Source organism: Leptinotarsa decemlineata, unplaced genomic scaffold (assembly GCF_025532065.1).
Source record: "Leptinotarsa decemlineata unplaced genomic scaffold, Ldec_3_MD MMD2_tig00003798_RagTag_RagTag, whole genome shotgun sequence".
In the NCBI taxonomy this organism is placed as follows: domain Eukaryota; kingdom Metazoa; phylum Arthropoda; class Insecta; order Coleoptera; family Chrysomelidae; genus Leptinotarsa; species Leptinotarsa decemlineata.
In genome coordinates, this window is record NW_027412596.1 from 3167654 (window position 1) to 3182317 (window position 14664).

Here is a 14664-nt window from a genome sequence, read left to right on the forward strand (position 1 = left end):
CCCCCTCCATTGGTACATGTTATTCATTCCTTCATGTCATTATGTTTCTTTCGATTCAATTTTTTTTAATATCATTATTCTCTACAATGCTCTGGTTTACATATTCTTCCAGCAAGTTCTGTTAGAGTAGAGATCCCTCCTCTCTTCTGGCTGGGATGGTGGTTCGATAGTGCAAGCAGATACAGTGTACCCGAGATCAACAAGGACATGAAACTGAAGAGTTCCATGATGTAAAAAAGGAAGAAGTCTCAGATAGTTGCCAGTGTTTACCAAATATCCCTAGGCTCACAGGCATAGGTCAAAAACTCTTAAAACAGTTTTCGAACCCACCAAGAAATTACAACAAATCATCAGGTCGTCAAAAGACAAAAGAGACCCACTGTCAGCTGCAGGGGTATATCGCACTTTCCACTTGTGGAAAGGTATACATTGGTAACACCAAAAGATCCATGGAACCAAGGCTGAAAAAGCATGAAAAGAACTGCAGACTAGGCTGAACGGACAAGTCGGCTGTGGCGCAAGAGGCACTCAGTGAGGTAAATCACAGAAATCAGTTGTAAAAGCGAAATTCTCTGCCCCCAACTAGGGAGACCATAACCAACTGGTACGGGAAGCAATAGAGATCCACAAACACACGGATAATTTCAACAGAAAAAGAGAAGCTGTGAACCTCAAACAAATATGGAATCCCATTGTAAGAAAGTGGCAAATATCATGACGTCAGGGAGAACGGCAGGTAGAACGAATGTTAATGAAAATTCACTGAATACAGATTTAGTAATTAGCAATCCAAACTACCTGAATCCACATAAAAACGCTTTACGCAGTCGGAATACCCAGTCATCGGAGACCAATTCAAGACGAAACTGGCCACTCGCGCCAGCAAAACGTCAGGAAAAAAATCGACTAAAAGTAGTGATACTGTTTCCCCACTAGCATTCCGAAATAATATTATCAATTTCATGATTTGTGTTATAATTATTACAGTATAAATAAGAATTTTATGTATCGATTATAAAATGACTCATGTCAAAATGTGTTCCTATTGGATGAAATTACCCAATCAAATTTTGAATATTACTGGAGTTTTTTCCCAACACCAAACTGTTATTTTTAACACCTCGACACGTGTTTCAATCACCAAGTGATCATCTTCAAGAGGAAGATTAAGCTTAGTTTAATATTTCTCTTGAAGATGATCACTTGGTGATTGAAACAAGTGTCGAAGTGTTACGCGTTGAAAATAACGGTTTGGTGTTGGGATAGAACTCCAGTAATATTTATTGATACTCCAAAGGATACTCAAACAGTGTATCACAAGTACGTGTTATTTATTACTCCACATTATTTTAAATATTATTTTACTCAAAGCAATGAATCTGTTTCTTGTTATTTGAAGAGTGATAATTGGATTTTTTTATATTCCATTTCAAAAAATTACTTTTCATTATATCATTAGGATGATTCTGCTGAATAGTACAGGCAAGAAAGAGTAGTATGTTCCTATTTCAGTTTTGGACTTACAGAGTATCGATTTTTTTTCCAATTTTTCCAATCTTCATTTTTGACGGCTTTAAATTAATTATAACAGTAGTAGCAACTGTTATTAAGTGACGTACCTTTTCCGTGGCCAACTATTGAATTTTTAGTGTTCATTTTGCTTTCATGGCTGTGAAAATCAATGATTATTGTTTCTTATTGAAGCAAAAGAGAATTGAAACTTTCATTTTTTACCACTTTTATTTGTAACCAACTAAAGTTTCAATTCTCTTTTTCTTAATTATGATTTTCTACCATGTTTGACGTTACTTCCGGTCAATATGCTTGAATTCCAGCTCTTATATCATTTAATCGACGCTACAAATTTCACAAGCCTATCTCATACATTACCTGAGATATTCGGTAGACAATTACTTCCGTATCTTCCGTAGCCATCCATTTGGAAAGAAATGAAATTCAGATCTTGGAAGCCCTTCAAAGGTGTGATTTATTGGAAAAACTAGTTATTTCTCCATGTTCCAATCCGAAGTAATTTTCATAAAAATTAAATCACCTTGTGTATCTGAAAATTCAGTAACGAGTGATATAATTATATTTTTATCATTTCAGCTACAGAGAGATATGGATTCACAAAAAAAGTAAGGTGGACGGAAGAGGAAAAGGAAGCAATTTTCCGGATATTTAGCGAAAACTTACAAAAGGAGGTGTTACCGTCACTGAAAACTATCCAGTTGGTTATCAAAGAAACGCCAGCCCTTCAGAAACGAACTTCCCCACAAATTAAAACTTGGATTCACAACCAACTGAAAAAAAAAACAAAAAAAAAATTATCTTTTTCAAACTGATAATTTTCTGCAGGCTCACCTGATACTTTCTGATAATCTGTTTCAATAGAATTGTAATTTGTTTTGAAAGAATTAAAGTTTCATTTTATTTTTTGCAAGAGTTTTTTAATGAAAGTTTGGTGAAAAAAATACTATTTCAAATATTTGGAATGTTCCCCCAAGAATTCCGGGACATGCAACAACAAATGATTGTAACAATAAAACAAATAAGTATATAATGAATGGAATAAAATCGAATTTCAAGTTTTTGTGAGAGTTCTTCCTTTTCAGTCTAACAATTGAATATATGAAGAAAAAGTCCTTATTTTATTTATTTATTCGATTCCAACTAGACAACCACATATGGACACATGCTATTTTCAAATTATGTAATAAAAAATTGTGAGAAATATTTTTATTTTCACCATCTACACCATTCAGTATATAATTGGAACCTCCTGGGAACTTTGAAAATTATTTATTTCTAAAGCAAATGGAACTTCAAACGTTCAAGCCAGTCTCTATATACCTACACAGTAGGTTTAATGGACTGACGCCTATCAGAAAACAACTACTCCCCTGGCTAATACCACGAAGAGCGTTGGATTATATCAGACAGGCGTCAGTGCAGGAATCTTCACAGAAAATGTCCTGCATATGCAATTGGCAATACAACTGAAAAAGTCGACCTTCAATTATGGAACGGGCACACTTGCAGACCGGTTTCGGGCTTATTAGCCACTCATCAGTGCAAGATAGTGACCATCATCGACCTAAAGTCAATGATATTCCACAATTGAAAATCGGAATTCTTTCAGAGTATTTCATTCCTCTTCCGAAGTTGGAGCGAACATCAAAAATGTCACTCCATCTAGTGGACGAGGTACTAACCAACTGCACATCCGTAATTTGCCCGATTCCTCTAAATAAGGAATAAAAACTTTCTTATTAGTCAATGGGCTATGCTTGAAGACTGGCAGTAAACAAATCTAAAGCAAATGGAACTTCAAACGTTCAAGCCAGTCATCGACTTTAGGTCGATGATGGTCACTATCTTGCACTGATGAGTGGCTAATAAGCCCGAAACCGGTCTGCAAGTGTGCCCGTTCCATAATTGAAGGTCGACTCTTTCAGTTGTATTGCCAATTGCATATGCAGGACATTTTCTGTGAAGATTCCTGCACTGACGCCTGTCTGATATAATCCAACGCCCTTCGTGGTATTAGCCAGGGGAGTAGTTGTTTTCTGATAGGCGTCAGTCCGTTAAACCTACTGTGTAGGTATATAGAGACTGGCTTGAACGTTTGAAGTTCCATTTGCTTTAGATTTGTTTACTGCCAGTCTTCAAGCATAGCCCATTGACTAATAAGAAAATTATTTATTTATTCAGTTTATTGCAATTCAGATACAACCAGACAAAGAGTCCACTAAAGTATACACAAAAATATTTCAATGATTTTGTAACATATAATGTTGACATTTTCATTGTGAAGAAATAAGTTTGTTTTGATGTTAATAATACCACAATTGCGAGAAGACTGCTTCATTTTCGGTTCCTTAGAATACATAAAAAACCTAGACACACACCTATGTTGTGGAAGCGTTGGTGCTGAATGTTTACATATATACGATATACGTGACAAAGTGAATGAGAAAAATATACATATGATCAGATGAGATACCAAAATGATATCAGAATATCATGAAAATTATTTGAAATAATAATTTGAAACACACTTCGGGAATAAGAGAGCGTTGTATTCACTGTAGGAAAAAATATTTTAGAGTATGTGTAATTTTTTGTTGAGATGAATAAAAAATATCGATAGATAATTGAAAGTTTTCCGAACAATTCTACATAAGAGAAATTTCTGCGACGAATTTGTTTGCTTGAAGGGTATGTGAAATACATTGTTTTTCTTGAATGCCGACCAGGAACATTAATTTGAATTTAATTTAATACGTAAGGGTTGTCTATGGTGTTGTTCGTGATTTTATGTAATAACAATATATCCGAGACCTTTCTTCTATTTGATAGGGATATCAGCGTGAAAGATTTTGTGACGTTATCGATTTCACCATTGTAGTGATTACTGAAAACTAATAATTATAATAATTCGATAATACAAATAATATATTATTATGAGTATATTAACCTTTTTAATTTCCTGACGTCTATTAGTGAAAAAACTATGACATGGTATCAATATTGACTCCTTTCCGTAAGGAAATGCATAAATTGTTCTTTAATATTAGAATCCCTGGAATAATTATATAATATTCGTCATGAGGATTCTAATGAAAACAACAGCAGAAAAACAGGTGATTGAATTTCGGAAATCCACTTCATTCATAGTCCATGAGATTTTTCTACAATTTCCACTTTTTCACGACTCTAGACGTCTTGGCATCATCGTTTTTGGATCTGATTTGTCAAAACATTCATAGACAGGGTATTTAGTGAATAAGTTAAATAAACTCCAGAGTGTGATTCTCTATGAAAAAATAATGACATGTTGCTATATAACTTTTATCCGATATACAGGTTGTTGAAGTTTCACTCGAAAACTGACTATTTATTTATTGTTCTAGAACCGGTCAAGATATGCAAATTGAATTTGGAGGGATAGTTATTGCGCATTTTCTGAACATGCAATTGAGAATTTCATGTTCATTATTGGCGCGCATACGGGTAACGAGTTCAAACTAACAATCATTTCTGAATTACTCGTTCAATTTGTGACAAAAATTTCTCTCTTTCCTTTTTTTTTGTATATAGCGCCGTTTTTATATAAATGAGTAAAACATCTTCACGCGTATTTGTCATTGTTATTCTAATATTGTTCTGAAATTGTTTTTTCTTTGTCAACCGGCTGCTCCCTCAGAACACTTTGAGAGACTGTCAACATTCTCAAAAACGAATAACTCAACGAAATGTCAAATTAACATTTCTTCATTATTAAGCTTCCAGTTTGGTATATAATATAAATATAAATAAGTAATTAATTATTCTTTTATCGGAGAGACTGAACAATTATATAAATGTGGAATTGTCAGAGATGCATTCTGTATATAGAAAAACCTGCAACAAGTAATCGAAAAATTGCCAACATATTGAATGTAAGCAACTTCACTATATTCAAAATTCTTACATAACAGCAATTGTATCCGTTTCATATTCAACGTGTGCAAGCTCCACCAGCTAGAGACTTTTTTCCGCACGTAGTTTTTTGCCACTGGATTCTTCATCAAATTACTCAAATTCTTAATTTTTCAAATGGCGTTTTGTTTACTTACGAAGCTAATTCTGAACGACAGTGTATATGAAATTTCCATATCACTTCTGGGCTGAGAAAAATTTACGTGGAATCTTTTAAGCTCATTTTCATCATCAGTTTTCAGTAAATGTATGGCTTGGTGTAATTGACGATTATATAGCGACTCTTACCTTCATTTTCTACAGGAAGAGTTACCTGTTCTTCTTGAAAAAATCCCTCTACAGCTGAGACAGCACTTATGGTTCATGCCCAGCCCATTGTAGCATTAATGTACGTATTCACTCAGATACAGAATATCCAAATCGTTGGATAGGTAGGGGAAGTACGGAACATTGGCCTGCTCGATCGCCGGATTTAAATCCTCTACATTTTTGCATTCGGATTTTCTCAAGTCGTTGGTTTAGGCCTGAGAAAACCAATTATAGCCGGCTGTGAGGCAATAAGAAATACATTAGGAATATTTACGCGAATACGACAATCAATGAAGCGAAGAGTTAAATCTTGTTATCGTCTGAGAGAGGTCATTTTGAAAATTTATTGTAGCTATGCACCTATTTATTTATAAGTGTTATTTTCTGTTGTTGTTCTGGTTTAATGTAATTGAATTAAAAAGTTCTTGATAGTGTATTGAAGACATGAAAAATGTGCGTTGAGATGTTTTTTTTTGCATAAAAACGGCCCTCCATATGAAAAAAAGGCAAGAGAGATTTTTTGTCAAAAATTGAACAAAGAATTCAAAAATTATTGTTGGTTTAAAATATCTCACGTACCATTTTTTCTTGAAAAAAATTGAGATCATTACCCGTACGCATGCCACTGATGAACAAAATTCTCAATTGTATGTGAGAAAATATGCAATAACTACCCCTTGAAGCCCAGTAAATTTAATTTGCATATCTCGACCGGTTTCGGAGCAATAAATGGAATAGTCAGTTTTTAAGAAAACTTTAACATCTGTTATCTATAAATACGAAGAATTGGCGGACAAAAGTTAGAGAGACAACTGTCATAATTTTTTCGTACAGAATCACCTCCTGAAGTTTGTCGCACTTATTCACTAACACCCTGTATAGGTGAGAACATCTTATTTCGGGCCCAGATTTATTTCAATCATATGCAATGAGAGAAATTTTGAAACAAAAATCCTATGGCAAAAATGAGCTAACGCTTGATAGTTGGATTCCAAAGATATCATTCACTCATCAATTATTTAGGTCATATTGAATTTCTCTATAATAAGTATTAGCAGAACACTAATAAAACTATAGTTTTTCTCGTGTCGTGATAAAAAATTTCTATATTGAAAAAAAAAATCATTTAGAAAATGTTTAACACCCTGTATCTCAAAAATTATACAGTCCCATGTTTATGTGCACTTTTTTATTTTGGTGATGAGTAACATCGACTACTGAACTTGAGATGAAATTGAATATACAAAACATAACATTCGGGTGAATGTAAAAATATTTTCTTTGTTACAGTAGATTTATTCGCCAAAACAGGATGGATATGGACATTGATAAAGTTATATCTTAGATATAAATCTATGGATACTCCGAATATACAAGGTACACATTGAATAAGTTGAAAAAATCACACCACGACATCTCACTTGGTTCACGATTAAGTCTCTTTATTTTTTAAATTTATGCGTTTTCCTGTAAAAAACAAATCACCGAAATTAGAAGTACAATGAAAAGGTACGGCTCTGAGCGAATCTTGAAAATTTACAGTGTTTATGTAAAGAATTTCCAATAATTTTTATCAAATAACAATTTTACTGCGATTTCCGCTAGATAAATTGCCAATAATCTCTTTTGAAACATTTCAGGACTTTCGAATCAATTCATACAACTGAAATATAAAGAAATATTGTCAAATGCCCTTGACAACGTCTGCAGGAAAGAAAAAAATCAATAGGCACGGTACTACTGAATATAATACTATGAATACTATGAATATAAACGCGTTTTTTCACAGTAAGTAATAAGAATTTTCTCGACTTTTCATAATCGTCAGCTATATATACATGAGATCACTTAAAAAAAGTAGCCTGAAGTGCAGATAATATCGGAATTAATATGAATATTACAACATGAATTCATTATCAGAATGCAAATTCAAAATTCAGGTAAGTTAAAATAAAGAGTGATTGTCAAATTAGAGGATATTGGATTTTACCACAGTTCTTGTGATGTCAAAGTAAATTGATTGCGATTTAATTATGTGAATTCACATAGTGGCCCGGTGAAAACACAAAAAGGGTGTACTGACAATGCGATTCACAACATAACCGATTGATTGTGATTTTTCATTGTAATATTGCTTCATAAATATAATCTCACTAAACATATTTGTTCATTTACATGGGTAACATGTAATCTCACAAAATTGATATCAACATGCTTGTAAAAATCTGAAATTATACATTATATATAAATCATCTGAAGCTGGCCCCGACTTTTTGCAAAAACACAGTTTTGCTACTCAAAAACTCCCATCAGAAATGATCTGAGATTCCTTTCTGTCATTCTAAATGTTGGTTTTTCGAATTTCGCATAAATAATTTGAAAAGTTTTGATTTTTCGATAAAAGTCCAATGACATTTTCAGTGTAACTAGCCGAATGCTACTCAGAACTTCCATCAGAACTGTTCTGAGATTCATTTCTGTCATTATTTGAAACGTCGGTTTTTAGAATTTTTCACCTTATGATGGCCAATAAATTGAAGTTTCGATTTTTTTATAAAAGTTGATTGACATATTTTATAGAACTTGCCGATTGCTACTCAGAACTCCCATCAGAACTGAAATATCTCTTAATTTTTTTCCAAAATGATGATTTTCTTAAGTCAAAAATTGATTTTCTTCTTTAATAACTTTTTATTTCTGCAGAGCTATATTCAAAAATGGTCAAGAACTCCAGAACTATTCCATCTTCATCGAAAAATACCACCAAAAGTTTTTCGAAAAAGTTGGCACCGTGAGAAGTAAGCGCCACAATTTTTTTTTTATTGAAATACACAATTTGCTAAAACTACTCAATATTTATATCAGGAACTCCAGAACTATTAAATATTCCCAGAACTCCAAAAAATGTGTTTTTGCACAAAGTCGGCGCCAGCTTCACATGAGTCATTTATATTGGTAACATGGGTTCCAAGACTTTTATTTTTCCAAGACCGTCCTGGAACTATACATTGAGGTACCGGTAGTCTACATTAAACATAAAACTCTTCCAAGACCGTCCTGGAACTATACAAAAGTCTTGGAACTAGCCATTAGTTAGCAGGAAAAGTCTTGGAAATGAACTTTAGTCATATATATATATATATATATATATATATATATATATATATATATATATATATATATATATATATATATATATGATTTATATGTCAGAAATTATCAAGAGCCCCGAGTTCCTTCCGAATGAGGTCGTTTCCTGAGCGTAGTTCGCGTGTTTCATGGCTTGGGGAGCTCTTGTCTTGTATAGTCCACACGTATATTTCTGATACAGAAAGTTGATGATTCGGACTCCTTTGCTTTCGCAAAACTCATATACGAGTATATTGTGGGATTGCTGGAAATTTATATGAAGGTTATACCTGTAACTGCTCGCTCTGTTTCTCTGCGAACTTGTACGCGTTAATCTCGAAAATGGCTCAACCGATTTGATTGAAAACTTTTCTGATGCATGACTTCATTTTATTTGTTGTATGATTGGATTTATGAAATTGATATTATCTGTACCTATATATAAAACAAAGTCGTGTTAGTTACCCCACTTATAACTCATGAACGGCGGGACCAACTTTTATGATTTTTGTGTTTTCCGATTTGTCTTCATCGGGAATACGATAATGAGTATTGAAATATGATATTTCATCAATGAAAATAATGATAATAATAATAATAATAATAAGAGAACTCAAGAAAGACTGGACCAATATTTATAATTTATGTGGTTTTGAATCTGTCTTCATCGAGAATAGGATAATAAGTATTGATTGATATCATCATATTTTGTAATACATAAAATTTATTATGATAATTCCTCTCACAATTCACTCGATATTGATGTATTTTACATAATAAATATTTCACTAATTTACTTGATATCATTTTTATATATAACTTTCATTTAGATGTCACTTTTCTAAAGTGTAATCATATCTAAGTATGTGATAGACACAGTCAAGCAACACCGAAGTAATTTGGCAACAGGGCTAAGGTTCGGGTTACGGATCATATATTTCTTTTGACGTCTAATGTCAAAAGAACTCGGGCTTTGTCATTGGCTGGGACTACACATGAACGAATTAATCATATGTCAACCTCAAAATTTGTTATTTCTACATGGTCCTCTTCAAGGAACAACAGGCGGTTTTTCTTTTTGAAAAATGATATATCATTTATGATGTAAATTATTTGAATTTGTCCTAAACTTCCTGAGCGACTGTACAGCGACTGTAGACGGAATGTTAATTCTTGTGCATTAACAGAACATGTTAATTCGGAGGATCATAAAATTAATTTTGAAAACACACACATTTTAGATAGAGAAATAGATACAACTAAAAGAATATTTTTGGAATTGATACATATCAATCAGGAAGAACATTTATTGAATAAAATAACTGATATTGAAAGTTTCAGCAAAATTCACACATACCTACTGAAATATGATAAAGAAATTGAAAGATCTAGTAATTCGAGTATTATTCAGAATTTTCGCACTTGACATTGTCAGTCAAATTTTGATCAACTGTCATCATTTCATGTTTTTTCTGTTTTTGAACCATTTTATATTTTATTCTCATGTTAATAAGTTTTCCATATTTATATATCTCTTACAAGATATATAATCTTAATATTGTAGTTGTCCTGACGAATGTGTGAAATATACCGAAAGCTTGATATATAATAAGGAGTTTTCTTTGTAACAGCCCAGCTATTGACTTGAGGTTTGCAAATCCTAAGAAACGCTCAGACAGGTCGATTTATATTGATAAGGGGGGGTGACACTATTAATGGGGAGTTTTTTCCCCATTTACAGCGTCGTCACTTCAACTTCGGAGCAGAGAGGTGAACAACCCTAGGAATTTTATTAGGGAACTGGAGGCGAGTCGCACATCGTTTGAAAGATCTTGGAATTCTCTAAACAACTGTGTATTTTTTTTAGACGAACCACATTGAATTCAGAGTTGAAGTTGTTTACTTCATTCTTATGTTAGCATATGCTCAAAATGGGAACCTCCAGCTTCCATGCAATAAAAGAGATTCTGCTGGAAACGTTCTCGAACATTGTGGAGCATTTCTGAAGTGATTTGGCAATATTCATTTGTACGTCGTTGGCGTAAATCTTCGAGAGATGCAGGAGGAGTACAGTCAATTCTGCTTTTCAAATGACCTCACAGAAAGAAATTTAACGGTGGTGGCCATTCGATATTGCCCTGCCCCCCAATCCATTAATCTGGAAAAGTCTTGCGTTAATTTGTTCTTGTGAGGATGTGGGTTTTTCAAATACTAGTTCGTGACACCCCGGAAACAAATGCTAACTTTCTTGTGCTCAAAGTATGGTCAAGCTAAACATGGCCAAGAATTGCCACTTGTGTCGCCTCATTAGTTACTGGTGGTTCGATTTGGCGTTTTTTATTTATCTACAGATGCTACAGTTGCGCGAAATTATGAAATTAAATAAAATATACTGTCATATATATAAATATATATGTCGAAAGCATATATATATATATATATATATATATATATATATATATATATCGGGTTTGTTCCGTGTGGTGTATTGTCATTCTCGGTGGGAATGAATTTCGCAACGTTTCGACAAAGTCTCATTTGTCATCCTCTGGCGATTTTTGTTAAGTGTTCGGGAGTCATCTGACCCTACTCAGATGACTTCTTACTATGTGGGTATAATGATTCTGTTACATATATACCGTTGGTTATTACCTGAATTTGGTACCTGTATGTTTTGGTACCTGAGTTCTTCTTCTTCTCGATATGACCTCTTCTCCCCGTTAAGGTTTGAAATGTTAGATCGAAGGTTTTCACGGACAGGAATATGTTGAAATAATTCTTCGGGTTTGTTCCGTGTGGTGTATTGTCATCCTCGGTGGGAATGAATTTCGCAACGTTTCGACAAAGTCTCATTTGTCATCCTCTGGCGATTTTTGTTAAGTGTTCGGGAGTCATCTGACCCTACTCAGATGACTTCTTACTATGTGGGTATAATGATTCTGTTACATATATACCGTTGGTTATTACCTGAATTTGGTACCTGTATGTTTTGGTACCTGAGTTCTTCTTCTTCTCGATATGACCTCTTCTCCCCGTTAAGGTTTGAAATGTTAGATCGAAGGTTTTCACGGACAGGAATATGTTGAAATAATTCTTCGGGTTTGTTCCGTGTGGTGGTTCCACTTATGTTTCGCTTGCGTTTACGCAGCTATTTTTATCAAGTACTTTCTTGGTTTTTTCTCATTTTGTCTTCAATCGAGGACCGCCTGCCCGGTACTGACGATGCCCAATAGGCTGAAACAGCTGTATACCGGTGGCTCTTAAATTGAAATCAATATGGGAATGATCAAAGAGTACTTATCTATTTATTTTTTGATTTTCATGGAATTATTTTCCAGCAGCTTGACTGCATTAACCTTTCTAGATTTCATATCATTTCTAGAAACATGTGGATTCGTTTTCCGATGGCATTTCAGGTTAGCTTCCCAAATTTCTGCTACCGCAGTTGTCGGTTGATTGGTCAAACCACCAACACTGACATAAAAACTTGGCAAGTTGACTTGGGTGTCACACCAATAGGTGGTTCCACTTATGTTTCGCTTGCGTTTACGCAGCTATTTTTATCAAGTACTTTCTTGGTTTTTTCTCATTTTGTCTTCAATCGAGGACCGCCTGCCCGGTACTGACGATGCCCAATAGGCTGACTGCATTAACCTTTCTAGATTTCATATATATATATATATATATATATATATATATATATATATATATATATATATATATATATATATATATATATATATATATATATATATATTCCATGGGTATACATTTCCATAAAAATACATTGCCTTATTTCCTCAAATTTGAAGAATAATGTTCACTCATGTACCAACTCTTACCTTTCAGATGGAACCTGTGATGAGTCCGGCACGAATCCAAAATATTTGGGAGATACAGAGGAATGTGCAGTTTTCTATGAATGTACACCCAACAATATACCCATTAGATTTCTCTGTGCTCCTGGAACTTACTGGAATGCAGATCGCAAGCGTTGTACACTGGATGCTAATTGTGGAACTAGACGCACCACGACTGAAAAGCCAACTGCAGCTCCTTAATTGAATTTGAATTTTTAATCGAAACACACTATTGAAACAATGTAAAATATATTAGTAATCACCTTCAGATTCGTAATGAATTCTTGAAAACTTTTATTTCACTTTCATGTCTTTAGATATAGAATTTACACTTATTTCACACCTAATTTTGTGATAAGCCACGCAAGAAAATTTATAAGGTCACCATGAAACGGTTCGGGATGATTTTTGGTGCTTGAGAGCAGCACAGGTTCTTTGTTGGATATTTGTGATGTAATTCTGGTCATACTTTCAATTATTCTTACATTCTTGTAAAATATTGGTTAGAGAGAACATACGTCAACTAAATATGCAGTCTTCCAATTGGTTAACAGTGTTTGGAAAAATTTCAGTGACAAAGAAAAAGTTTGGCAGTATTTCTGGATCTGGCTAAAGCCTTTGATACTGTCAACCATCAAATTTTTCTGGACCGTTTAGAAACTGTAGGAGTTAGAGGTATTACTTTAGACTTATTCAAAAACTATATATCTGATAGAAATCAAAAGGTTGAAATAAACAGTACCCTCAGCGATCCACTATCGGTCAACATGGGCGTGCCTCAGGGGACAGTGCTGGGTCCTATATCAATGGCAGAATAATATCTTACGCAGACAATACATCACTTTCATTTGAAAGGGATTCCTGGGATGAAGTCTATGAGAAAGCTGAAATAGTGCTCAAATATGTACTTTCTTGGTTGAATATAAGCTTCCTGAGTCTGAATGTGAAGAAAACCTAAGTTCACTGCATTCACCACAACGAAACAAGACCAACACTTAAATAACACTCTCACTGTTCATGAATATCTATGCCGAACCCCAATGCAGTGTTCATGTCCAATAATTAAAAAAGTAGACAACATGAAGTATTTGGGTGTGTATGTGGACCATCACCTGCGATGGGAAGAATACATTGGTAATACAGTTAAGAGACTCAATGAGTTAGTTTATGAATTCTATCAAATCAGAAATCTGAATAATAAACAGCTTATACTCACGATTTACAACTCACTTCCTGAATCTTTATTGAGGTATTGTATCATTATATGCGGTGGTCTCAGTAAAACATTGTTACATGGTCTAGAGGTTATGCAAAATACCACAATCAAATTAATTTTTGAGAAGACCTTTACAAAGAAACTGGCTTATTTGATGTAAGAAACCTCTATACCTATCAATGCTTAATATGGATGCAAAATACCTCCATCACTCAGATAATTCATACTTACAACACACGTACTAAATCTGAGCAGAAAACAAATGCTCCCCTCTGTAGAGTAACATACACAGAAACCTATGTCATACTTTGGTCCAAAACTATTAAACCTAATCCGTTTAGAAATCAGAGTCGTTCCTTATAAAAGTAAAATGAAATCAAAACTGAAAGAATATGTGAATCAAAATTATAACAAACTGAAAACTGTATATGAACTCGAATAATAATAAGAAATACAAAATACAATAAATAACCATATTCTCTCTCACAATGAATTTAACTTTGTTTTTTTTCCTTCTTTCTACTCACCACTCATTAAGTGAATAATCAATGTAACTAACGCTAGTTGCACACACACCGATTTTGGACGACCAGTATAAAATCGGCCGATATTTTATTGGTAGCGGGTGCTTGCACACTCACCGGATTTTTATCGGTCAAACAATCA

General features: G+C 33.8%; 1 protein-coding gene across 3 annotated transcripts in view; it reads left to right on the forward strand.

Moving 5' to 3' along the window:
• LOC141483680 (U-scoloptoxin(01)-Tl1a-like) overlaps positions 1-13063 on the forward strand; it is a 48655-nt gene extending 35592 nt beyond the window's left edge. For all 3 annotated transcript variants that reach the window (XR_012466223.1, XR_012466222.1, XM_074178478.1), the window contains one exon: positions 12772-13063. Coding sequence is in view for 1 of the 3 variants with exons in the window: in XM_074178478.1 (XP_074034579.1) it covers positions 12772-12983 (212 nt within the window). In the remaining 2 variants the exon portion in view is untranslated. The remainder of the gene's footprint in view (positions 1-12771) is intronic.
• Positions 13064-14664: the final 1601 nt, after the last annotated feature.